This window comes from Dendronephthya gigantea, unplaced genomic scaffold (assembly GCF_004324835.1).
Source record: "Dendronephthya gigantea isolate DGI-Jeju-01 unplaced genomic scaffold, DenGig_1.0 000037F, whole genome shotgun sequence".
NCBI lineage: Eukaryota > Metazoa > Cnidaria > Anthozoa > Malacalcyonacea > Nephtheidae > Dendronephthya > Dendronephthya gigantea.
The window spans coordinates 347045-374274 of record NW_021163047.1 but is presented as its reverse complement, the minus strand read 5'-3'; the positions used below and the strand labels follow the sequence as shown (position 1 = coordinate 374274).

The 27230-nt window shown below is 36.6% G+C and overlaps 3 protein-coding genes and 1 long non-coding RNA gene across 5 annotated transcripts; 3 read left to right on the top strand and 1 right to left on the bottom strand.

The window, feature by feature from the left end:
• The first annotated feature begins 445 nt into the window (after positions 1-445).
• LOC114526162 lies at positions 446-9606 on the top strand. Of its 2 annotated transcripts, none has more exons than XM_028547682.1 (5): positions 446-553; positions 3558-4745; positions 5647-6711; positions 7417-7920; positions 8094-9606. In XM_028547682.1, the coding sequence occupies exons 2-5, from the start codon at positions 3599-3601 to the stop codon at positions 8414-8416; spliced, it is 3039 nt and encodes a 1012-aa protein (XP_028403483.1). In that variant the 5' UTR covers positions 446-553; positions 3558-3598; the 3' UTR covers positions 8417-9606. The 2 variants fall into 2 exon arrangements, with proteins under 2 accessions (XP_028403483.1, XP_028403484.1); XM_028547683.1 differs by lacking the exon at positions 446-553 and adding an exon at positions 1160-1390.
• Positions 9607-10436: 830 nt separating this feature from the next.
• On the top strand, positions 10437-14334 carry LOC114526189. Its single transcript, XR_003687323.1, has 4 exons — positions 10437-10531; positions 12752-12823; positions 13370-13475; positions 13868-14334. It is a non-coding gene; the product is annotated as an uncharacterized LOC114526189 (long non-coding RNA).
• Positions 14335-14718: 384 nt separating this feature from the next.
• Positions 14719-20184, top strand: LOC114526146 (probable endonuclease 4). The gene is made up of 2 exons (XM_028547664.1): positions 14719-15539; positions 19656-20184. Exons 1-2 carry the CDS (start codon positions 14796-14798, stop codon positions 20055-20057), a joined length of 1146 nt encoding a protein of 381 aa, XP_028403465.1. The 5' UTR covers positions 14719-14795; the 3' UTR covers positions 20058-20184.
• Positions 20185-21981: 1797 nt separating this feature from the next.
• Positions 21982-26498, bottom strand: LOC114526178. Its single transcript, XM_028547698.1, has 4 exons — positions 26469-26498; positions 24362-24428; positions 23369-23677; positions 21982-22441 (listed from the first exon to the last, which is right to left on the bottom strand). The coding sequence occupies exons 2-4, from the start codon at positions 24408-24410 to the stop codon at positions 22131-22133; spliced, it is 669 nt and encodes a 222-aa protein (XP_028403499.1). The 5' UTR covers positions 24411-24428; positions 26469-26498; the 3' UTR covers positions 21982-22130.
• Positions 26499-27230: the final 732 nt, after the last annotated feature.

Below are 27230 nucleotides of genomic sequence, written 5' to 3'. Positions count from 1 at the left end.
ACATGCGTGAATTAAATATAACAAAGAAATATATATAGTACCTATATTAAAGGAGATGTGATCTATAAAATGACGATATTTTGCAAAACGAAAAAATATATTGTAATTGAATAACTCCCGTCAATGCTCAATAGTTGAAATTACTAATTTCTGTACAGTCACTACTGACAGTCTTTTATTGGGTTTGATGTTTGAAGCCTTTGGATTTTCTCTAGGGTCCTTCTAACCTGTCATAGAAAAACGAAAATCACTTATTATTGTTACCATATCAAAGATTCTTTGGTAAAGTTTTTGAGGAAATTTATCATTTTTGCTTGGTACCTGCGAACTTGATTCCGTTTCACAGTGCAGTTCTTTGTACATGCCGTATACCAAGATATCCGGTCTGAACAGTATGAAATATTATATCCTTGCTTAATTGCTTCATTTTGTCTGGTATATTTTGACATGAGATGGTTGAACTCGTTTTAACAAAATGGGAAATCATTTCGAAATCTGCCGAATATAAAGATTTCTACTTTGTGTTCAAAATACTCCTTGTGACATTGTTATGGTAAGTAAATTAATTGTAATATTAATCAAGCATATCTGTATTGCTTGACATTCGGTGATTATATTGACTTATAGCATTGAATAATTATATTGCGTTATAAACTTCAAATGCCAGTGTTTATTTTGTATTTCGTGACTGAAGTTAAAGCATTTAGTTGCCTTAAAGTAGATGGGATGAATACAATGTGTTGATATTCGATATAAATCAATCAATGTATTACATGTTGTTGAAGACCAATGGCAAGGGGTATTATATGTTTATACGAGACTATAAATATGCCAGACTTTTGGCTTCCAACATGCATCATACATGCTATTCTATTACTGTATTATTTCATGTTCATCTTTGTATATATAATTTCATTTATAACAATAATTTGTTTTCATACGAAGAAACCCTCGTCTGATTTACTTTTACAAATATACTATATGGCTTGGTGTAATAAAATATCCGATTTCAGTAATAAACCAAGCACGCGACACTGTGCATGCTGTCATGTGCAATGGCGATAAGCACAAAGGGCTATTCATTATGGATTACTCTTGAACCATCCTAGTGATTGTTCAGCTCAGCCTCTCTTATATTATATGATACATTATATACTCGATTCGGTTTCTTGATCCATCTGGAGAATTTCCTGTATTCCCATGGTTCTGATAGCCGGTAAAAATAATGCTAAATGTATGTAGGCAATATGCCAGTGGTGTCTAGACACGCGCTCTGTGATGACATGACAATTTTATTTGACAACTGAAAGATTGTCACTATCTAGATTTTTAGAAAGAAAATCGCCTCTTCTCTTGATGGTGTAGCGAGCAGTCTCAATATCGGGCATGTGTAAGTGGCGTACTTTGTAAAATGTAATATGGGATTTAAAGCTCATTCAGATTAGGTTGAACTTACAAATTATTAAATCCCTAAGCCAACGAATGAAATTATAACATTAGTTGTGAACGGATATGCATGCTTGCGGGAATCGACCGAATCACAATCGGGAAATAAGCTTTACAGTTCGCATTGCCAAAAAATTTGGATCATTATAGATGGTGGCTAGCGATTTGTAACATGGAGATAGATTAATATGCATGGAGATTAATATGGAGACGCCGGATAAATTCTGATGGAGCTAATACTGATATATGTACACTCGATCTAATTTCACCATTCCGTACGCTGGGCTTATAGCCAGAAATCGACCACAAAGTATTTCCCTCGTAGTATTTGTCTTAAAGCGGCCTTATTTATTGCATTATCTATAGTAATTCTCCGGCAAGAGCTTTGTAAGTAAGTTCGTCAATTCAGGCGCCTATTCACAGTCGACGCAACGCCGAAGTGCCAGACTATATAGCGACGGCCCTTTCACACTTCCCCAAATGCTTGAAATGAGGAATTTCAAATTGCATTTTTTGTGGTCTTTTGCAAGTGATTTAAATTAAAAAGAAGCACCCATTGATAATAATAACAAGGAAAACTGCATATAATTGTAGTGCATATAAGTACATATATTAGTAAAAAAACAACTGACAATTTCAAAAAATACAAGACAAGGCGAAATCCCAATACAAACTGGTCTAACCAGTCTGATGATATTTTGTAGCGAATATAATCGAAATATCACGAATTCGTCTTTGTCTTGTATTAACCTAAATTTTGGATTTCAAGATGTTAATTTTCGGAATTTGCTTTGTCTGGTATATAATAGTAATAGTTCTGTCTTCTGGTGGTAGTCAAAACACCGTTAAACACGTATCTAAAAGCGCCATTGAGAGGATGTTAGTACTTGACTTTAAGGACTAAATGCATGGGTAAAAACACGTCATCATAAGTGTTCTCAAAGCTTGGGTCTCAAGGTTGTGAGGAACCATTTGATGTCAAATTAAACATGCAGAGGCAAATATAACCTAAGCAGTCACAAGAGCGAGTGAGAAAACATCCTTGAGTACCTACTCAATGAAACCAGATTGTTAAAACAACTGATTTGAAAGTGTTTGTCTTTTTGATCTGTTCAATATCTCTATTCAGTAAAAACAACCAAAAAACTGTTTTTAACGGAGTTCTTTAGTTATTTTAACCAGTAAAAAATTGGTCCAACAAATAAAACTGAGGTAACCAATTTTAAATTGGTACTCTTTTTATGGCGAATAATCGGCGCTTTTTCACTTCTACGGCTAAACATGCTTTCGAACCATTTGATAGCTATATTTATGATTATTTCGCTCCAAACAGGCTGTTAACAAACAAACTCGAAATTAATATGAGTAAGACGTTTCTTAACGTCGGAAGTAAATTTAGCCGTTTTATACTGTATTTTATTCTACTTTTGAACCATATTCTCGTGTTTCACGTGACGTTAGGGAGTTTGAGCAAGGCAACGAAGTACGAAGACGAAGACAAACTTCACAATTTTTTAACGTCTGCGCATGCTCCGCTTAAGGTCAGCTGTGAGGGTTTAACGTCTTCGTCCTGTTGTCTTGGTTTAGGACGAATATTTTTCGTTGTGGTCAGAACAAAGTTTTCAAATCTCAGTTCTTGTATGGAATATAAATGTTGTTTGAGATGTTTAAACCGTAAAGAAGCATAACATCTTCCCCTTCCAAAGTATCTTCCGAAAACATTGCTAAAATAGCTATCTCGTATTCAGCTATGTTCATGTTTACAAAGTTAGTGCCGTGTTTGTAGTCGTATAACTTTGACAGAACTGCTCAATTCAAATATCCCGCTGCACGAAGACTTAACACGAAGACTACTATTCTCAGTCTACCTTGGCCAAACACGTCTTCGTCTTCGTACTTCGTTTCCTTGCTCAAACTCGCTATCATAAATTCGAGAGGGGTCAGATCGAGAGCAATACACAGTAATCAATCGCAGTGAGTTAGTTATTTACTGTAGGTTAGTAAAACGAGGCTAGTAAAAACTTGTTGATTGCTAAATTAACAAAAAAGACAACGCATTCATTATAGACGAGCTAAGGATATTTCTTGCTAATGTAGATTCCACTTCTTAGATTTTCTAGAATACCGACGCTGCATATCGATGTGCTAAAACATGGGTGAAGATAGACGCTGTTTTACCAAAAATCAATTGAACTTTTTCCGTGTTTGCCATTTGGCGACAAATGTTTTACCCCGTGAACTTCGCGAAGTGTTTGTTCAGCAGTGGAACTTACTGTACTCCAGACAATATGGTCCGTGGATCAATAATCCCAAAAATGGTCAAGACTTCGTTTCTTTGGAATCAGAAGCCAACAAAAGGCGAAATAGAGAAATGTTGAATCGTATGGGAAACGGCGATGTTGAATCTTGGGATTGCACGATGCTCTTTTATGCACTCCTCTATTCCACGTCAGTTGGTAGAAACACAGATGACGAAACTCGCGAGCACGTGAACAAATTACGAGAGTTCAGGAATGTATCATTTGCCCACGTGAACAAAGGCGAAGTAACCTCTGACGATTTCCAGGTCATCTTAAACAGGATTCTTCAAGCTCTTCTGGGATTACGGCGTGATACCTCTCCTGTGAAGAAAGTTCAAAATTTAAATTCCTTTTCCACTGACGAGGTTTATGAACTTCAAGGGAAACTTGAAGCTGAAAAGATTGCGCAAGAGGAAATGGAGAAAAGGCTTTGTAATCTTGAAGATAGGGTGACGAAGCTTGAGAAGAAATCGTGTTTCGCTGACTACAATGACGAATATGAGTACTCTAATATAGTTGATTTGACTTTGAGAAAGAACAAATTTCTCGCCCCAATTTTGAATTTACCAGAGAAACCTTGTCATCCCGTTCTTCGACGTCACCAAGTGAACGAGGTTATCAAGACTTTATATGATCTACGAATCATGCACGATGATAAAATCACGTTGGTTTATGTTATCGGGGAGCCTTTATCTGGAAAAACGGAATGTGTCAGGCAGGTTGGTCAAGCCTTGGTGAAGCAAAAATCAGTCATTGCAACTATTCGATGTAGTTGTATGGAAACATTCGCCTCATCCCTAAAACAACTTGCGCATAGTTTGGGATTTCGAGAAGAAAACTTTCCGTCTTTCCATAAAGCTTCACTTACATCGCGTATTGAATTGCATTCGTTGTTCGTGAAGGAGAAATTATCGGGATTGCCATGGTTAATCATATTGGATGATGTAATGGAGGAGACCAAGGAATTGTTAAGTTACATTCCTCAGCCCGGAGATCAAGGTAAATATGATAATAAGTTCTGACATTGTAGTAATAACCAAGCAGACCAACCTTTGTTTCAGAGTTGTGGATTCAAATATGTACGCTATACGCCATATTGTATGACGTCTCATTAGGCAAAATCTAGTATATTATTTGGCAAGATTACTACACAAGTTCGCAAAGTATCCTGACATCGCAAATTAAAGTGACTGTTGAAAATCCTCAAACATATTTTTTCTTGCTCAATTTTGATTTGTATGAATGTCAACCCTGCTCTGACGACACTTTAGATCATTAGATGTAAATTTAAACAGTGATGGCAGTTTTTTTTATAATTACATGCAAGTATGTAAAAGAAATAAGAGCTAAGATGCTAATGAAAATTGATACTATTTTGTAACAATTTTTGAAATTCCTTCAAGTGAAAAATTTTGGCTATGCAATAGATCTTTTTCATGATGACGTCAAACGCGGAAAATATGATGTTACACGAAGATTGATTGGCTCGATAGTTTTTTGGAGCTAATCAAATTTCATGTAAAATACTTTCCGCGTTTGACGTCATTATAAGAAAGGTCTATTAGCAGTGAAGTTCCCGTTCGATATACTATCTGTACCAAAGTTTGGGGGCTTTTTAGCAACTAACCTTTTTCATAATGACGTCAAACGCGGAAAATATGATGTTACACGAAGTTTGATTGGCTCGATAGTTTTTTGGAGCCAATCAAATTTCATGTAACACCATACTTTCCGCATTTGACGTCATTATAAGAAAGGTCTCTTAGCAGTGAAGTTCCCGTTCGATATACTATCTGTATACCAAAGTTTGGGGGCTTTTTAGCAACTAAGTTAATAAATGAATCAAAATTCGCTTTTAATTAATTGCCATAATTAATTAAACCATTATTTAAATCTTTAGGTACAGGTCAGATCATTGTCACAACGCCAGACCGTTCTTTGCTTACTGATAATCCGTGCTCGGTTCCAGTGGTTCTTGATAGGCTGACCTCGTCTGAATCAATGCAGTTGCTATCACAACTAAGTGGTGATATCCCGCAGGATCTTGCTCAATTTGTATCAGAAAAATTGAAACTACAACCGCCTCTTCTTGTATCGGCAGCAAAACGCGTAGACCTTTTGTCGAAAAGAAAGAGGAAACCAGTTGGCGAAACATGGACGGAAGTACTGGAAAATATAAAAAGTCGTTACAAGGAAGAAGAATGGCCGTATTATATTTCAGCGTTGGATGAAAAAACTCGCACTTCACTGGAGTCTGTTGCTCTGACGGTTATCGGTCGAAGCCTTGTCATCGAAGAGTGTTTCCATGTACTAGTCTTGGCAAAAGGATCTTATTTGCCTCTTCAGTTTGTCACTCGATTTCTTGCAAGTAGCTTGAACCTTACAGATAAAGAAGTTGAACAAACACTCCGAAATTCACCACTTCTTCACGTACATCCTAACGATAACATTGCCATCAGTGGTGTTATTTACAAAATATTATGTGATCTGTTAGCTTCGGCTGTAAGAACAGAACGCATGATCCGCCGTTTAAGAGGACTATGCAAATTTTGTGTTTCAAACACACATGATTCTGCTATTGGGAAAGTATTCAAACTTTTGTCTTCGAAGATTATGCAATATTTAGCATTGCTAGATCTCTGCTTTCCAGAGTGTGAAGAACAGAGAAGCCTTCACTATGATTTAGGAAAGGTATTCCTCTGTGTTCTGGTTGACTATAGCTCGGCTGTTCGTTGTTTCACGAAGGCAATTTCGATATTTGAAGGATCAAACGATATTTCTCATCCGGAATATGCGCAGCTGTTGGCCAGTTTGGGAAATGTTCTACGATTAACTGGAAGCATGGAAGATGCTTGTAAGTACCTGAGCAAATCATTGAAGATCTTGAAAGTAGTTTTGCAAGGAAACGTCACGGAGGATGTTGCAAGTTGTTTGAGCAGTTTAGGCCTAGTGTGTCTCTCGCAAGGTAAAATAAACTATGTTGTTTATTAATCTTAAGGCCCGTTTATTCTTGTAATTTTAGGTGCGATGTTATGTGTGATTTTCTTCTTTTGGTGGATGTAAACGAATACCTAATTACGAATGGTCTGATGTATAAGAGTCCTTATTTGAACTTCCGCAACTAATTCACTCGTTCATATCTATCGAAAGAAGAAAATCGCTCATAAAAACGCAGCAGTTTCAGTCAGTAATTCCATTTTGATCAAAACGGTGGAGTGATGTGTGAAACAAATGTGTGAGCTTATTTTATTGAAAACCTGTATTAAGGTGATTCTCCATTGTGTATTAAGGCGATGCTCCGCCTGCGCGGGCGAAGTGCGCTTTGTTTTTCAGGCCCGTCACAGTCACATGGACAGAATCTCAAAGCCCGCTTCGCTCTTGCGGGTGTTGTTTGTTAAGCTAGTTTTTGGCCGAGTTGGTTATTCAGAGTAGCACTAATACAATACGTTCAGGTCCAGCGGCGTAACTAGAACGATAATTGGGGGGCGGGGGTTGAATATTCATATATCCAGTTCTGCCCTACGGATTACTTTTGTGAGTGTAATAGCTTACAATAAAAATCCGTTGCCAGAACTGATTGGCTTAACATTGAGAATTGGAAGTTCAATGGATAGCCACCATACCTAGTATTAGCTACCATTGTCACTAAACCGTCCTTCCTTTCATTCAGGTAACACGGATCGAGCCAAAGAGTTGCACTATCGCGCTTTGGACATTCGTGAACAAATCCATGGCAACGACCATATTACGACAGCAACCAGTCTTAACAACATCGGCGGAGTGTACCATGAGTGTGGCGATTTGGCAACAGCGAAAGATTTTTACTGGAAAGCACTTGAGATAAAAGGTCGAAACTACGGTTGGGATTTTCCTCACGTTGCCAACAGCTTTAATAATATTGCCGAGATTTCACACGAGCAGGGTGACCTGTGTGGTGCGATATCCATCCACAAACGCGCATTGAAGATTCGTCAGCGTCTCTATGGTGACGAACACCCGGATGTTGCTAATAGTCTGAATAACATTGGGATTATACATCATCAGTTGGGGGAGCTGTCCGCGGCAAGGAATTATCATAACAAAGCATTGAATATTCGAAAGCGTGTCTATGGCAAGGAGCATCCAGAGGTAGCATGCTCTTTGAACCGTCTGGGCGAAGTTTACTATGATGAAGGTAATCATTCTTTGTACTGACTTAAGTGTACTTCAGTGAATTATCATTTTGCGTTGTAAAATCATATATATTAGAACTTGTAAAACTTATAGTTACTAAAACAGTTAGTATGTGACGGTTTTATGTATAAGGGTGGAAATTTTCTTCCAACCAATAATTTATTCTCCTTTTAGGCGACCTGGCAGCCGCAGAGGATTGTCATACCCAGTCCCTTCGCATTCGACAGCACCATTCAGTGACGTCATGTCATCGTGAAGTTATTTCGACCTTGCATAATCTGATGATGGTATACATCGCGGACCAAAAGATTTCCATAGCAACGGAATATGCTTACGAGGTGTTCAAAGTTTGTGAAAAGATACACGGTATGCGAGATTCTAGGACGGTGAAAGCTTTTAGGAAATTGACGGAGCTTTCCAAACGACAGTCTCATGGACAGGGATTTGATTTATCTGCAGCTGTGCACGAGCAGGTTGAAAGATTGTCGTCTCTGTAACAGTGCAACGACGTTTCAGGAAATTTCCTGTTCCGACGGCTGTAATTCAACACTATTTTGTGGGGATTGCTTTGCAGTCAGTTGAACAATGCTACAGTCAATATGAATTAGAAAATAAGAGAAACGAAAATGGATGATTTTAGATAGTTGAGGGAAAATGGTAATGTGGTTCAGAGATGCATTTGCAAAACGAAATACTGAAAATTGGGGATAACGTATCCTAATTGCGAATTCAATTCACTTCTGACGTAGGGAATGTAGTATGCTATTGATAAAGCAGTACTGCATTGGCTTCAGTGTATTTGCTCCTCATAAACATCATAAGACAACAGACTATAAAACATCCATTAGAAGTGAATTGGATCCAATATAGTTGGATGGTGTGAATAGACCTTAATATTACTAAAAACTAATTAGATTTGTGACGACAGTTTATCACGAAATATTTTTGGACTTTTTTACCTTCTGACCATGATTATCAACTCTAAGCTTACGTTTAAGCCCGTTTTCCACAAGGTAAGCGAGAAGAGGCGGAAAGACTAATAAAATTCGGCTAGGCGTTAACGAAAAGTATAATAGACCTTTTTCATAATGACGTCAAACGCGGAAAGTGTGATGCTACACCAATCTTGATTTGTTCGATAGTTTTGTGGAGCCAATCAAATTTCGTGTAACATCAGACTTTCCGCGTTTGACGTCATTATAAGAAAGGTCTATTGCTGGAATCATTTTTTGCTAGTGAGTCACTTTGCTGAATATACTTTCGCAAGTCGACCTATAACTCGACCTGGTGAAAAGCGCGGCTTTGAGGTTGTGATTGCAAATAGTTTTAATGATGTGATGATGCTTCTAAATTGCAGTTTAGATCTGTTTATGGAGATAACCTTGTTCTTTTTATTAGTTTGTGTTAATAACGAATGTTGAAGTTAGTGATGTCATGTATAAAGGCGGCGAGTGCTGCACTATGCAACTTTTTTTGCAATCTTGCAACTGAAAATGCATTTCTACTCCTGAGGCATAACAACTAAACGAACATTCTTACGAACTTCTAACGTTTTCATAGCACTTCGTAGACACTTTACAAATTATCATCCCTCAAAATTATTGCATTATTGCATTGCAAGTTGCAGGAAAATTTGCTTATTGTTTGATCAAGACTTAAAGCTATTAATAATGTGTTAATTTTAATGATAATTGACGTTTTGCAAGTTAAGCCTAACTAGGTAAATATTTAATAAACGTACTCTTTATATTCACAGACTTCATTCCTGGGTGCACATGTTACAAAAGGAATATAGTATGCAGGGGGGGGGGTTCTCGCATTGTAATTACAAGTAATATTTTACAGTGCGATTAAAGCGCTGAGGCCGGTTGTATCAAGTCCGTTTAGCTTAAACGGTGGTTAAGTTAAAAAAAAAAGCAAGTCAATCGTTTTATTCAAGAAGCAAACTAAATGTTTTTAACCTTAATACAAAGATGCTGTTCATAACTACATATTATTTAATTTTGACTTATCCGCCGTTTAAGCTAAACGGGCTTGATACAACCGACCCCTGATAAACCACGGAGAGTGCAAACGCTCAGCAAAGTTTCATTTCAGCGAATGCGAAGGGAAAATTGTTTACTTTAATCGGCGAGACCTGGCTATTTGTATGGTACTTTCATACTTTTAACTCGAAAAGTATTTCTCGTTCTCTTTGTAAATGACACGATAGTTATGAAATTTTCCAGCTTCATTCACACTTCACGCGTTTATGTCAAAACAGAAAATCGCCACCGTACCGTAGTGCAACATGGAAAAACGATTTATCTCAACATTTAGTCGTAGAGACCTAAAATTCGCATGCGTTTCTTGTAGCATTTTGGGTACTGGCGAAATTGCTTCTAGACGATACTATCTACAGCAAGCCGCCCACAAAATACAAAAATTTGCAAGAAATAAGACGACCTCCCGCTATTAACCTTTTATACGCACAATAAAATATGCCAACGATCCGTGTAATGAGTTGCAAATATTTTTTGAAGCAAATTCTTCATCACAAAACATATACGGACAGTGAAATTCATTCAAGTCACCTCTTGGTAGAAGTTTTACATTTCTTTTCATTTAAACAAGTAAGTAGATCAATCCAATATATTTCTAATATGGTCCAATGTGCTTCAAGGAAAGCAAAAAGTAAACTAAAAAAGATGATTTTACCCGAGGGAATATCAGAGGCAAATTAAACAAACATAGCACGCAATAATTTTGTTCTCTAGCGAAAAAGTTCATTTGAATTATTTTATTCTTCGCTATTAACTAAACTTACTGATGTTATACCCAATAGCGAGGAAACTCCTTATCTTAGCAAAACATTATAAGGCCAATATAAGTTAAGCGATTAATGTTTATATAATTTTATTGGCCTCGCCAAGTGTCATTATTCTGACGTCTGAGTTATTTCATAACACCGATATAATGCCGGGCATCGAAGCTAGCATCTGAGCTTGTCATACTAGTACTGCTCTACAGTATAAAATACTTTTACTCACCAGTACTGTTAATACTGCTAGTATTGCAAATCCACTAGCACTGCACTTACACCCAAGAAATGATTAATGTCTGGTATAATAACCAGTGCATGTATTTCATATTGGTTTTCTTATGAGTGAGAGCTTTCCAATGACTCTTTATTGAGAAAACCTGTACCTAGAATCCTATAATACGAAATATACAAATGTAAATCGTATATCCGTTGTGTTTAAGAAATAATTGAGTTAATAAATATGGGCTTCATTAAAAAGTTCTCATTGGTTTCTTAAGAAATTATATACATGGAGTCTAGTCAATATTTTATTGAAGCCAGACATATAATGCTATTAATTAAATGGGGCATTGTCCACTAAGTGTATTGCAAACATGGCTTCATGTTCCTGTTGATCATAAAATGAACATGCATTTCAATATCTTCGAGCAAAATCGCTTCTAGAAAAAGGTATTTAAAGTATTTATAATTTTGGCAGGAGCAGGGGGGTCATGATAACTTTGTTGGTCTGTTGGCCGAGATTTATATTTGTACGTCAGCAAGTAATAGCTTATTAACAGACACTTTTTGACCTGCATGTGCACTGTAAAAACAGCTATCTCAGGTATATAATTAACCAACATTCATCCGTTAAAACAATCACGAGTTTTGTTTTATTCAACCAAAGTTCTGAAAGTAATGACAATAATTTATATGTAATTATATCGTATTCATGCAGACCCGTTTACACGTGCAATTTCAGCTGCGATTTCATGTTCGACTCCTTTACTTCATTATATATGGGAAAGAGTGAATTAATAATTTTCTTGTATGATTGCATGGCGACTTTAGTAATTATAATAACTTGTAGGTACACCACGTAAGTATTAAATACTGCAAAGCTTTCGGTCCGTTAACCCGGACCTTCATCAGTGCAATTACTTGAATACACGTTTGCGCGTCACTGGACAACTGGACAAGGTAAACTGGATAAGTCTGCAGTAGCTCACCATGCATGGACTTATGATCATCGCATTAAATGGAACGATGCTACCATTTTAGCAAACGATAAGTTTACTGTCTCTCGTAAAATGAGAGAATCTATTGAAATTTATAAACATCAAACTATCGTCCAAGAGGGAAAGCCACTTAATAGTACGTGGCGTGCTCTTTTCGGTGTCTCTTAGTCAAATACTTGTCTAGGGCGCGCGCATTAATTAGAACTTAATTAAATGAAACCGTTTAATTAATAGCGCGAGCAAACTAATCACGACTAACATGATATTTAAGTGACGCGCAAACGTGTATTCAAGTAATTGCACTGATGAAGGTCCGGGTTAACGGACCGAAAGCTTTGCAGTATTTAATACTTACGTGGTGTACCTACAAGTTATTATAAGAGTGAATTAGTTACGGTTGTTCGGCAATAGGAGCTCTTAAACATCAAACCATTTGCAACTAATAAGTCCTAAAATCGGGCAAGACCAAGACTAACTATAAAGGAAACATGATTACTAGTCTTTACTCGATCATAGCAATTTTTTTGCTAATTTCTGTGGCAATCTGCGTTTCTCCCTGCATGTTAGCACTATCCACCCCAGGCTTTGCATGCTCGTCTCAAATCACAAATGTTTAACTCTTCACTATTGTCTTGTCACAAAGACGCCTATCCATTGCAAGTCGATTACATATTAACGCCAAACATTTAACCTTGGGGGTGAAAAAAGGTAGCCTGCTCGCAGACTGAATTAGGGGGCCGGGCTAGAAAAAAGGAAGCAATCGTCCCATATATAATAATGGACTGATAGTGTATATTCTATATATTATATAGCTGTGACCATGTTACGCCAATTTGCATACCTATTATTCCTGGTTTTTCTCTTTGCCACGAACAGTGTAAAAGGTAGGTCAAAAATTCCATTCTTGCTTCGAGCCCTATCCATATACACATTGGATGAACTCATAAAATCCTATGTGACTATGTGACTATGTCACCCCCTCCCGACTTACCAACTGCATTTTTCATTCCGGCGTTCTAATTAAGTCAGTTGATAATGAGAATTCCCTAGATGACTAGATGTTTTAACTGTTATTGACTAAATGGTTTTCCGATGATACAAATCAACAGCCTCTCTGTATAGGCTTGTAATCACCCAGCCGGAGGCGACTAATTGTTTAGTATAAATTTCGAGGTGTTTCACCGGCCAGTGACTATCACTTCAGAGACAGTTAACTGATCTTGATCAATGATCAATCAGAAAGCAGGAAAATCAATAGTTTTCCACCTCAAAATTTGTACAAAAAACAATTAAATTGAGATTTGTATGGTTTAGATATTTTTACTTAAATATACATGAAAACTGCGCAGCCCTCACAGATACATTATGTAGTGAGTCACTCGTGTATCTTTGACATTATTTTAATTCTTGTTTCATCCACACTTTGATAGCTGATGACTACAATGATAAAGTTATAATTATAATATCAGTGGCTGCCGTCTTGCTTGGATTATCCGTCATTTTACTCATTCTCGCAGGTTGCGGGATTTATGCTTTGTAAGTATATGAGGAGTTGACTGACTATAGTATGCATCATTTTTTATAGCACATCCGAAAACCAGTTATTCATTGAAATGCAGCAGCTATAGCTTCAAGACTGCATTTTATTTTTATATAACCAAATTTTAACGTTGACGCTCTATTTTGTCGTTAATTTAAGTCAGGCAACCGATTATTGGGAAAATCACTAATTTCAGACATAGATTACACCATACTAATCAGGGGATGAGGGAAAAAAATTGCTAGATCATTAGACAATAACTATATAAGATAAGTAAAACAATACCGTCTTTGACTGCGGAAAAATGAAAGTGAAATTAAGTTAGGTAATTAATCAACGGTTGCATATTCGCTATGTAACATACATCATTACTTTTATTTATTTTCAGGAGATACAAGGAAAGAAAATAAAAGCATAATTTGGAACGAAAGAAAGACAGTCGAAGACAATCGTTAATTAATAAATTTGCGTAGAATAACAAGCATTCTATGGCGGAACTAAATTTATCCACTTTAAAAAACATAATCTTGTTAAACTTTCATACGACATTATACTGTTAGGAACCGTTAGTTTAGTTTCATACTGCAATTGTCAGCATGTAGTATATTTGTGTTCAATAATCACTATTCATCAGTTTCATTGATCTACGAAGTCATCCGTGATTTTCAACGGTGGAAAATGAAGCATCTGTTATATTTTTGGTAAGCAGTAAAATGCCACACCATAAATAGGCGAACAGTGCAGGTAGTAAATGGGGAGTTGGGCTATCAGTTAGAGACACTGAGTCATTCGCGCAGATCCCCGGACATTTGTACCGTTTACAGTATGCTTGATGTTGTCAGTTGTATTGTTCCAAGTAAAAACCCAAGTGGAGAATCTTGGGTGCGAAGTTCATAATCATAGAGTCTGATAAAAAGAGAATAAGTAAACTGCAAAAAAATTTTTTTAATTTATTCCAATTTTTTTTTGCTCTGATATTGGGACCATTCAGGCGTTCAAAAATGGCGTTCAAGACGCTTCGGAGCGGGGACTGCTTTAGACACGGTTGGTGCTTTCCTACCCAAATCGGCCATAGCCCATAGTTGAAGTTGACTGGGAGTCTGGTTTTTGCAGTGAACTGGTGTTTGTGCCGCATATTGTGCAGTTGTGCTGCATTGCAACAACCACATGAAGTATTTGCAATAGTTTTTAAAAAACTGCGGGCTCGCAGCACGTTGAATTTACCATTTGATATGGCGGGTTTATACTGTGCACAAGGTCTTTGGTCGTAATTTTTTACTTTTTCTGCTCGTTGAACTTACTATAATATTGTTAATATGTCTCGCAGAAGTGCCAGGCTTGCCGTGAAATCCGTGAGCAACGAGCGAAAAGAAAATATTGCAACTGAATTGGAATCAGGCGAGCCACTTATGGCTACCCCAAGTAAAAAAAGACGTCCAAATCTTGGCAAGAAAACAAAACATGCAGCTGTAAAAGTCAACGAAATTGAAGAACATTCAAAAAATCTTGAGGATAAATTACCAATAAAACAAGAAGTTGGACATGAAGCAAGTCATATCAAAACTGAAGACCAAAAATCTCTGAACAAAATTACCAAAGAAGAGAAATATGTTGGTGCTCATGTATCTATTAGTGGAGGCATACATTTATCTGTTGAGAGAGCATTGGCCATTGGAGCAAAATCATTTGCTATGTTCCTACGGTCACAGAGACAGTGGAATGCAAAGCCTTTAAGCCAGAGTGATGCTGATCAGTTTCGAACAGCATGTGAAAAACATGGATTCTCCCCAGATTCGATTTTGCCACATGGCATATACCTTATGAACTGTGGTTCTCCTGACTGGGAGACCTTGAGTAAAAGTCGTCAAGTGTTGGTTGAGGAATTACAGAGGTGTGAAATGCTAGGATTAACATTGTATAACTTTCATCCTGGTTCAACTTGTGGTAAAATATCTGTTGACAAGTGTTTAACCCTTATTGCTGAAAGTATCAACCTGGCACATCAGCAGACAAAGTATGTCATTGCAGTGTTGGAGAATATGAGTTGTCAAGGAAACACGGTAACCAATTGTTTGTTGTACGTATTTTATTGCCTGACACATTTAGAGTGTTGGATTTTTGTTCAACTTCACCTTCTGTGGTATATTTTTGTTTACTGTAATAACCTGGCATTTGGTTCCTATTAATAAATAGGGCCTGACAAAAAACCTGTCTAAATTATAGGACACCTACATTTATTTTTAGAATAAGCGTGAACGTAATTGGCAATTCACAAGAACACTCATGAAACTACTAAATAACACAAAACATGGAGGATTTTCATTTAATGTATACTGCAATAACTTTTTATGATGTTTCATTAGATGATATGTTGGGTGTGCATTTTTAAATGTCAAAATTCAAGGCCCTTTTACATGTAGAGGAAGTTTTTTTTCTCAGTCTGAATAGCAAAAAACAATTTAGCTAGTTAGAAATCATGTATGTTCTAATATAACCAGGGAGCAGTGTGGCAGCGTCTTCAAATAACTTAGCATCAAATGTGGTATAATAACTGCCTAAAATAGACAAAATACTTCTCGACGTTTCAACCTGAGGGCCTTCATCAAGAGAGTTAGTATGAAAATAAATAGGAGAGAATACATGTTTTGTATGGCGGCAAACCATTTTCTTCATGTGTTTTGCTCCCATACAAAGCATGTATTCTCCCCTATTTACTTTCATACTAACTCTCCTGACGAAGGCCCTCAGGTTGAAACATTGAGAAGTGTTTTGTCTACTTGACATTTGATGCTAAGTAGTTAGAAATCAATTTGAACCAACTAAAATTATTATCCATGTGGATCCACCCATTAGATTCTCATCTATCAGATGAATTGGAACCCTATGATTTGGTCAGGTATTTACTTCAAGGGCTTCACTTTAATGTTACCTTACTGCAAGTGCTGAATCCAGCTTGGTTTTTAGGGATCTCCTGGGTGTGAACCATGTGTCAGGAACCTGGCAAATCTAAGAACAGTTCAGTAACTGTAGTAGGAATACCTTGGTACAATGACACATTTTCAATGCATGTGCCCCTACCAATGATTAGTTTTAACCTTGTTAATGGTATGACCTTGTGATGTTAATCACTAGGACCATACATAGGCTCACACAAATTGGTCAATTGGAAGGGGGGGGGGACGAGCTAAAATTTCCAAATGGCAAATTTCAATATTTCAATATTTCTTGACATGTATCAAGATTACTTAAGAACACAATCCTAATAAAATTGAATTTTCTGATTATTACATAATGGAATAAACATAAGTCGTGCTGCACAATTGCCCCATCCAATACCTTTTTCAGCAATGCCCTGTTAATCATGAATAAAGTGAATGCCCAGTAGATCAAATGTCCAGCCTTTGGCCAAATTAAGGGACAGAGAATAGAGAGCTGGAACTACTCTAATAATGTTATGTTTTATTGTTACTAATATTGATTACATTTCAAGGATACACTGCCTAATACACTGAATAGATCATCAAATAATATACAACCAACATTCCACTTAATTTTTACTATGATATTATACATACTTAATACACTATCTACATAAATGAAAAAATATATCCTGAATTTATTATATACCACTTTGAACTTTGAAATATGATTTTACATGTACATATAAATCACAATTTAGGGGGTTTGTTTTTGTATGCATTGCATTTTATAGCCAGATATTCCCTTGCAGCATTGCAGTTTTATTGACAGAGTATAAAATGTTTCAGCGATTCCACAATGTAGTATACAGAAAAGTGTAATAAGTTTATTACAGATCTATATTCAAGGCTATTTTTAATTCTTATGTTCTTGGGATCCATATGTTTTATATATGTATTGTACTTATTACAACTATTCCAATTTAACAGAGCATTTTACTGTATCTGTATAATAATAGAGGTGTTAAAAATGTTCCATGTTTTCTTCATTTCAGCAGAAATTTCACCTGAATAGAATTTCCACTTTCGCAGTGCAATATTATACACTTAATGTATGCCTCAATCAGATGGATTTAGTGAGTTTTCCCGAAGGTTTTCATCCTATTTCCAGAGGGAAATATAATGTGTTGTAATCATTGTTTTTTATATAGCAATAAGAAATGAAACCTGGTGGCATTCTGAAATATTGTTGGAACTACTATATGATTTTCATGAGGAACTACTATAGGCTTTTCATGAGGAACTACTGTAGGCTTTTCATGAGGAACTACTATATGATTTTCATGAGGAACTACTATAGGCTTTTCATGAGGAACTACTGTAGGCTTTTCATGAGGAACTACTGTAGGCTTTTCATGAGGAACTACTATATGATTTTCATGAGGAACTACTAACTATAGGCTTTTCATGAGGAACTACTGTAGGCTTTTCATGAGGAACTACTGTAGGCTTTTCATGAGGAACTACTATATGATTTTCATGAGGAACTACTATAGGCTTTTCATGAGGAACTACTATATGATTTTCATGAGGAACTACTATAGGCTTTTCATGAGGAACTACTGTAGGCTTTTCATGAGGAACTACTGTAGGCTTTTCATGAGGAACTACTATATGATTTTCATGAGGAACTACTATAGGCTTTTCATGAGGAACTACTGTAGGCTTTTCATGAGGAACTACTGTAGGCTTTTCATGAGGAACTACTATATGATTTTCATGAGGAACTACTATAGGCTTTTCATGAGGAACTACTATATGATTTTCATGAGGAACTACTATATGATTTTCATGAGGAACTACTATAGGCTTTTCATGAGGAACTACTGTAGGCTTTTCATGAGGAACTACTATAGGCTTTTCATGAGGAACTACTATATGATTTTCATAAGGAACTACTATAGGCTTTTCATGAGGAACTACTGTAGGCTTTTCATGAGGAACTACTATATGATTTTCATGAGGAACTACTATAGGCTTTTCATGAGGAACTACTGTAGGCTTTTCATGAGGAACTACTATAGGCTTTTCATTAGGAACTACTGTAAGCTTTTCATGAGGAACTACTGTAGGCTTTTCATGAGGAACTACTATAGGCTTTTCATTAGGAACTACTGTAGGCTTTTCATGAGGAACTACTGTAGGCTTTTCATGAGGAACTACTGTAGGCTTTTCATGGGAAACTACTGTAGGCTTTTCATGGGAAACTACTGTAGGCTTTTCATGAGGAACTACTGTAGGCTTTTCATGAGGAACTACTGTAGGCTTTTCATGAGGAACTACTGTAGGCTTTTCATGAGGAACTACTGTAGGCTTTTCATTAGGAACTACTGTAGGCTTTTCATGAGGAACTACTATAGGCTTTTCATTAGGAACTACTGTAAGCTTTTCATGAGGAACTACTGTAGGCTTTTCATGAGGAACTACTATAGGCTTTTCATTAGGAACTACTGTAGGCTTTTCATGAGGAACTACTGTAGGCTTTTCATGAGGAACTACTGTAGGCTTTTCATGGGAAACTACTGTAGGCTTTTCATGGGAAACTACTGTAGGCTTTTCATGAGGAACTACTGTAGGCTTTTCATGAGGAACTACTGTAGGCTTTTCATGAGGAACTACTGTAGGCTTTTCATGAGGAACTACTGTAGGCTTTTCATTAGGAACTACTGTAGGCTTTTCATGAGGAACTACTATAGGCTTTTCATGATGAACTACTGTAGGCTTTTCATGAGGAACTACTGTAGGCTTTTCATGAGGATCTACTGTAGGCTTTTCATGATGAACTACTGTAGGCTTTTCATTAAACAGACCTTTTTGTCATGTATATAGATATAAGTTGCAGCGGGCTGGAAAACGATGTCGATAGCTACGATTTTTACTTAATAACTCACAATCTTGCAAATCGTCACGCAAAACACAAAATACTGAATAACAATATTTAACTGCACCATACTGTAGTAGCATTTATTGTTCTTTTTTAAAAATGATTTCTTAAATAACAGAACGGGAGGCCGTTGGCCAAACACACCACATACACAAAATACAGATTTTTCAGCCGCATCTACATGCACGAACGTCTATTTCATATAGTGACTAATTTATATCACTCTTGCATTTATTCTCGATATTTTTGCTAGCATCGTGTGAGAAACATTCCAATGTTAAAACTTGATGGATGGATCTTTTTTTTCGTTTCAGGTCGGTGGGAAATTTGAAGAACTAAGAGGTATTATCGAAAAGGTACACGATAAATCTCGTGTTGGTGTTTGTCTCGATACCTGTCATGCTTTTGCCGCTGGGTATGATTTCAGAACAAAAGATGGCTATGAACGTATGATGAATGACTTTGAAAACGTCGTTGGTTTACAATATTTAAAAGGTGTTCACTTGAATGACTCTAAAGGAGAATTGGGCTGCCATCTTGATAGGCATGAAAATATCGGGAAGGGAAAAATTGGATCGAGTGGGTTCGAGCATCTGATGAATGATCCGAGGTTAAATGGAGTGCCTATGGTGTTAGAAACTCCTTGTCAAAGCGATGATGTTTATGAAAAAGAAATTAATTTGCTGTATTCCATGCAAAGATGTGCTGCAAGATGAAACTATGTAAATACTGAAACGCTTTTCCGCGTTGTTTTACTTGTTTAGACCGTATTTTCTGCTGGTTTCTTAGAATTTTAACCAAATTGATCTCGTGATCGCCTTTGTAGTTTACCAAATTGTATTTTAACGGTTATTCCTTTGTGTTTTTCTAGGAAATTGTAATTTTTTAATAAATTCCTATTCTATCAATTTTCCAGCGAGATTTATTAAAAGACAAAGACTGCGCCCAGACTGAGTGCTCGGCACTGGTGTCCGGGCTTTTTCTGGCGCTTAATTTGAATATGACGCTTCAAATTGAAATCGGGCATGGTGCCCAAGAACGGCCACTACCTCCAGAGGAAGTACTCAACAAGGGTCAGCATGTTTTATGAACCAGTTTTGACTTTGGGCACCGGTGCCGGGCACTCAGTCTGAACACAGCCAAAGACTATCCTTTGTCATACAATTTATCGTATTAAGCGTTCCGGGAGGGAAAAGAGTGGAAAACGAGGATACATGAGGATTAGGGGTGTTTGACATTTTCGCAGTGGAACAAAATCATTCTAAAATAAGTTCACAGAAAGTCAATAACCTGCGCGTAACCTCTGCATAGTCCTCTGATTATTTATACCCAATTATACAAGAATTCCTAAGACGGGGGGGAGGTTGCTCCTCTCACAAAATCAGTAGGAAGTTTCCGATTCACGACGCGGCCAGCTCAATGAAGCACTTGCAAAACAAAGAAACATCACACGCGAGACAATAGCTGTGCATTATTCCTAGTCCTATGATAGCGCTGTCATTCTTACGACGCCTTCAAATAAGGCATTTTCATGGCTTCTCGATGACATGAAAGTAGCGACAACGTGATTGCTGTTTGATAGCTTATATGAAACTGCAATGTCAGCCAGACATTGGAGGTTCTTATCACAATTGATTGAAACATTTCTATGATTATTTCAATGTCCTGGCAGCGTAATTAATTTCCCGTAGCTTATTTCTAGCTAACCGCGTGGTAAACGGTACAATTTTTCTTGCAACTTGCAATGCAATTCTACTTTTGAGAGATGTATATTTGGGAACAACGAAACAATCATGATGTTATGTGGCAGGAAAATATTTGTGTTTGGTACTGTGGTACATCACTTAATTTATAGTGTCAACTTGCTGATGTTTTTGTATTCATTATTTTGAGTACTTTTTCAAAATTTAATATTCAATTTTTACACAGAAATCACTTTAAACACACTATACTCCTTGTGACTAATGTTAAAAGCGACTTCTTTCATATACTTTGATTTTATTAGTATTTATCAAAGACTATGAAAGAAGTCGCTTTAACATTCGCGTATTTAACGCCAGCAAGAGAAGTAGTCTGCGACTTAGAATTTTTTCGTGTCATGGCTCACCCCTATTCAAACGCAAAGCATGGTTAGGTTACCTCTACTGAGCAGTCGGCTCAGTGTGATAAGGTGCCGACTTCGGTTGGTCAGATCCGGTCTACGCATGCTCACGTAATGCGGACCTGAATCCAAGTAACTGAGAGTAGTGAACTTAAGCAAGTGACGTTTTTGACAACACGTACGTTGACCGGAAGTAAATCACAACCACCAATCACTACCCTAGACCCAGTCTTTTGACGTAACACATGCCGTTCGTGTTGTCAAAAACGTCACTTAATAGCTTAAGCTCATTATTCCATGATTTTTACCGTGCGCTTGAACATGACCATACCTAGCATGGAATTCTGGGGTTTTTATTTGGTCATCATACTTTAAGGGATCATCATAAAAAATTAGAGTCATTTTTTAAATGCATAAAAACGATCGATAATCTATTTAACATAATATTTTTTACCCTGGACACGTTGAAAAGGAAATTGTTTTGGTAATGCAGGAGAATTGTAACACAAAAAGGCTCGCACAATAAATCATCAGTCCCATATAATTTATTAATGAACGAACAACTAATTCCATGTATTTTGATCAAACTTAAATTAAAAAAGCGCAACTATTAACAGTTCTTTATGCAACTGTAAATATTATAGCAATCAGCAAAATAAGTAAAGCAAGTTAACATGCATTAATTGTCTCAGAGTTTGAGTATTTCAACAAGTATTAACAAAGAGCCAATCAAAAGAAAGCTGGCAATAGGAGGCATGCCGAAAGAATTACCAGGTTTGAATTTTGCGATACAATTTTTTGTATCGCAACATCCCGTTTTACACTCTTTAATCGTTTGGTTATTCTTCTTTACTAAACCACAAATCTCTGAAGAATTTGAACAACGCGAAGACTGGTAACAACGCTCGTCAGTCATCAGATCTTCACCGACCTTGTAGTTGATCCTCAGACACTGATCTTTATATCCACAGCTGATACTATTTGTTTTACACGTCTTTCCTGAAAAATTAATAACATGAGCAGATGAGGCATGAGACGACTCTTAACTCAATTATAGTGTACAGTATAAACGATAGAAGGGAGGAAGCGCTGGGGAGCTTAACTTCTTCATCAAGGTGATATGGTAGAAAAAATAGCTAGAATAATATTATCAGACTATGCATAATGTTATCATGACTGTTTTGTGAAAATTATTTAAAAAGTTTATAGTAAATTCATTGGAAACCTAATTAACGTCGACGACGAAAACAGCTAGTAATATATAATGAATGAAAAGATATAAAGGAAAAGTCCCGTTCTAGAGTCGTTTACAACGCGGAAAATCGCGGATATTTTGGGTAATGACTGACAGACATAACCTGCTGTCACTTTCCTCCGCCGAGGCCTTTGTGTGAGTAACTAAAATATCTACCCGCTTCTAATTTTAATACTTCTAGCTTACACAAAAGCATCTGCTGAGGATGTATCAACGTGCTTGCATCATTGTAGAAACGCAAGAAGGGCGCTAGGTGACATAGCGGACAAAATCTGACTATGCACTTCATCTTGAGTTAGATGAAGTAGAATCAAATATTAAATAATGATATACTGTTTTGAAAATAATCTATTGTTTGTTTATCCGGATCAACTAACTACACACTGTGTCCGAGCGTCACATATCCCATAGATTGGTACGTTAAAAAATAATCAATTTGCAATTGACGCTTTGTAGTTATCACTATGATTTTTTTACGTACGTAAGCAACTTGTTATACGTGAAAAGGAGGTTGCCCTTCATACTTTTTTCGCTCAACGTTTAATTAAGGAGATTTTGAGAAAACATTGAGCTGTCAATAGTTCCAACGGAAAAAAATTTCATCTTCAACAGGTATACAGTGCATTTGGCTCTAGAATTGAGATAAATCTCAGAAGTAATACATATCTTACCTTTTCCTTGACATTGGTAGCATTTCAGAGGAGCTGGTGGGTCACAATTGTCTGCATCACAGCATGATGTAATACAATTAGTCGCACCTTCAAAAAGATTTCCAAAGTCGGTTCCTAGCTTCGAACAGTTAAGAGTTCCAGCGCAATGATTCAACGAAGCGCATGCTTCAAAAACTTTCTCGACGCCGTTTTGCATGAACAATACTCTACCACAAAAATCTTCACCAGGTGGACATTTTCTGCTCTCATCGTAATGAGTACATTTTGTGCCATTACCAAAACACGTGGTGCAGTTCAGTGCAGACGAAGCTATGGTAAATAAACAGAAACAAAAAGTCCGGTAAAAAGTACGGAATGTCTGGGTTAATATAGTTATAAGGAATTTTCTAATTATTAAAAGAATGAGTGATGTTAAAAAACTAAACATTTTTCGTGAACATCAAGCGTGAAAAATATCACCATGCGTAAGTAAAAAAAAATCGCAGTATGTAAAAAATAATGAGCAAAGTTAGCAAAGAATGCATGAAATGTTTACGGATAGTAGCGGTGAGAATCGTAACTATATAAAACGACCGGACAATAAATCATTTCAGCATATATGTATATAATTTACAAAGATGATTTAAACTATGAATAGCCTAAATTGTCCTTCGTGATCTGCTTATAGCCTGGATGGAGTCATGTCGACTTTTTCTCTTTATCCAAATAGGCGACGTATATAGATCGGGATGATTATACATCATGCACTGCCAAGACATTTTCACATCTCAAAATCATTTCACGCGCGCTTTGTCAATAATCTCGGGAAACGGAATCATGTGATCAACCTCAATCTTCATCTGAATCTAATCAATCAATCTTCATCTTCAATCTGAATCTAATTATTGTTCAGTATTTTTTTTGTTCTGTTTCAAGTGTCCTAGCGTGCCGGTGCATGGTTGCGACAATGCATGAAACAAGGTAAGAGATCAGATTGCTCAACATGCACAATACCTGCAAGAATCGTTGATAGGAAAAATATGTTGATTAAAACCATCTTCATTAATTTTTCTCTCTACTCCTATATTAAAATGTGAAAGATTGAGATTACTGACATATCCCGGGGAAGGGGGTGCGTGATGGTAATGTATTATGTAGGAAGTGTTTTACGTTTTTGGCGAGTGGCCTTATCCTATAGTATAAATAGCACTAAACTGATGAATACACGACAATAAGCAGGTTCGTTATTAATTTAAGGGGTTTTTTTTAAATTGTGGTGCACGTTATATCCAAAACATTGCGCAAAGACATATCGTTAAACTCAATCGATTCGGAAAAAAAAAACGCTTTTTCTATAGAAAAAGTTCTAAATGACCTTTATAAAACTTGTACAAAATTTACAGTAAAACGTGCAATGTTTGCACCTTTGCGGAATATATCGCGCCCACAGAGCTATATTAAAATTCTTGGAGGATTAAAATTCTTGAACAAAGAAGTGGCTTCTTCCTTACCCATTGTTGCTACAACTAATCAATTAACCTAAGTTTTTTGTCTTTACACCCGGGTGAAGGCTTTTGGACGTATTTCTCACGCCAGGGTCGACTAATATAAACCTATTGTAGCGATGTAGTGCAATAACTGTTTTCAAAAAGCATTTGAAAGCAACTATCGATAGGAAATATATCAAAAACTGAGTATAGAAACAGCAGGTATGTCTAATGATAACATACCTTTATTACACCTCTCTGATTAATCTATTTCTAACATTTTTTATGGCTATTTGATTGCCAAATTATTATGGCCAGTCCAGTCTTTGATTTTTGCTTGCCAAAGAATGAGGCATTATATTTTACATCATTAATTTTTTTAATATTTTATACCCAGTTCAAATAACAATTTTTTTCATAAATGAAAAAGTTCACATAGTGTGAAATAAATTTATCTTTGTGTGTTTTGTGAAGGCAGCCAGTGCTTGAACTTCTGAAAATTATGCTCACCTTTCCTGTTTGTATTTTACAGATGTCTTTTACAGTTGACAGGGATATTTTAACAGGATCTCAGAACAACATGTGACTATTAACTGGACCTCTGGCAATTGTTTTATAGGCCTAATATTTCATTCATGTAAATTCCAAAATTGATTTATCATGTTCCTGCGCCAAAACTTAGCACGTATGTAACTTGTCATATAATGAAATGTCACCACCTTCAAATGAAGGATTTTGCTATCGACTCATGTTACTGCATATAAGCACTGTATAGTGTAACCACATATCTCAGATTTATTCGTCATAGTCTCATAGTATTTATCCGAGCATCTAAAAAATGGGTAATTTCTGATAGAAATGAGAAAGGACCGATCTTAATCTATAGCATGACTTAATCTATAATTTAATCTATACTTAATCGATTAATTCTAAGACTTCAAAGGAAAAAAAACCTCTTAAATTAAAACTAATTAATTTAGAGACAGTGCGTGGTAAGCATTTCGAAATTCCTTTCAGTTAGCTCATTGCACAGAAGCATGTTGTTACGTGATATGATTGAAGAACACTAAAGTCTGCTTCACACTTGTCGCAAGAATCTGGGATTCCCTGTCTGTCGGAAGATAACAATAGATGCCCGATAACCCCCAATTCTTCGGACAAGTATGAATGAGGCCTTTCGAATTCAGGGCCACGCAGACAGAACGCGATCTGGCATGCATCGCGATCGCGTCCGGGCTGTGCGTCATTGTGGGCCGATAGAACTCGTAAGGAAATAAAGCCGAAAAAAACTTTTCCCAGCCTCACGACACCGATAAAATTTGCACCACGCCGTATTTAAACCAGATTAAACTAATACAGGGCATCCTCAGGAGTATATTTTCCAGGGTGTGACATTCACATTCAGATTTTAAAGTTCGTGTCAATTCAATTATACGTGGTTTAGAATTAGGACGAAGGACAGGACTCTGCTGCAAACGTAAATAGCGAGACAAAATCCTATCGTACAAACTACAGATTCGTTCAGAAATTTAGGAAGTGCTGAGATGACAAACACGGATACGAATTCCTGAAATTTTCTCTCACACCCCACCAGTTTTCCAATTTATAGCTTAAATTTAGTGAAATTTGCTTACCTGTATAACCACAAGACACAAGTCACAGGTGTTCAGAGATGACTGGAAGGTATGAAATTATACAAATGCACTCTATTACACTGCGGTTATCGTCACGGTTTCGAAATACTTTAAGGTTCCGTTTAGAGGTGTCATGTTGCAAATATACAAAAAAATTGAAACATTCGACAAGAGCCTTGACACGTGTAATTTATGTCGCAGTTCAAACGTATCATGCAGGCATAATTTATGTCGCAGTTAAACTGACGCAGTTCTGCTCATGCGCTAATTTGTTTTTAAAAAAATATATTTTCAAAATTTTTATATAATTCTATTGCCTCAGTCTGTGTCTCATGGTCTGGAGCCTACCAAGCGAAATGTTGCTACTATTAATTGCACTGGTGAATCTATCGCGTCTGCCAATGTTACAGTTCTATAATTATTCATACACTGAAAAAAACGAGTTGTGAGCATTTGAGACACCTTCCTCTACAGAAATAATTCTTACGATATTTAGAAGTGGTATGTACCATCCATGTTGATAAAACTATGATCTCCGAAACGTTTCACGTTGTCGTTGCTGCAGTGTTCGACCCAAGGAACATAGCTGCCCCATAACTAAAAAATTCTGCTGACAGTGCTAAAATTTTAGCACGTATATAACTTGTCATATACGTCACCACTATAAAATGAGGGATTTTTCGGGACTTTTTTAATAACCAATCATGTAATTATTGGACACCGTCACACCGATCGATTTATGTTACTGCATATAAGCACGGT

Excerpts from the sequence above, each read along its gene's own strand:
- LOC114526146 (XM_028547664.1), top strand. The coding sequence starts at position 14,796 with ATGTCTCGCAGAAGTGCCAGGCTTGCCGTGAAATCCGTGAGCAACGAG. Across the intron at positions 15,540-19,655 it reads TGAGTTGTCAAGGAAACACG|GTCGGTGGGAAATTTGAAGA; the intron begins GTAACCAATTGT and ends TTTTCGTTTCAG.
- LOC114526178 (XM_028547698.1), bottom strand. The coding sequence starts at position 24,410 with ATGAAGATGGTTTTAATCAACATATTTTTCCTATCAACGATTCTTGCA. Across the intron at positions 23,678-24,361 it reads CCTATCAACGATTCTTGCAG|CTTCGTCTGCACTGAACTGC; the intron begins GTATTGTGCATG and ends TATTTACCATAG. Across the intron at positions 22,442-23,368 it reads CTACCAATGTCAAGGAAAAG|GAAAGACGTGTAAAACAAAT; the intron begins GTAAGATATGTA and ends TTAATTTTTCAG.
- LOC114526162 (XM_028547682.1), top strand. The coding sequence starts at position 3,599 with ATGGGTGAAGATAGACGCTGTTTTACCAAAAATCAATTGAACTTTTTC. Across the intron at positions 4,746-5,646 it reads TCCTCAGCCCGGAGATCAAG|GTACAGGTCAGATCATTGTC; the intron begins GTAAATATGATA and ends TTAAATCTTTAG. Across the intron at positions 7,921-8,093 it reads CGAAGTTTACTATGATGAAG|GCGACCTGGCAGCCGCAGAG; the intron begins GTAATCATTCTT and ends TTCTCCTTTTAG.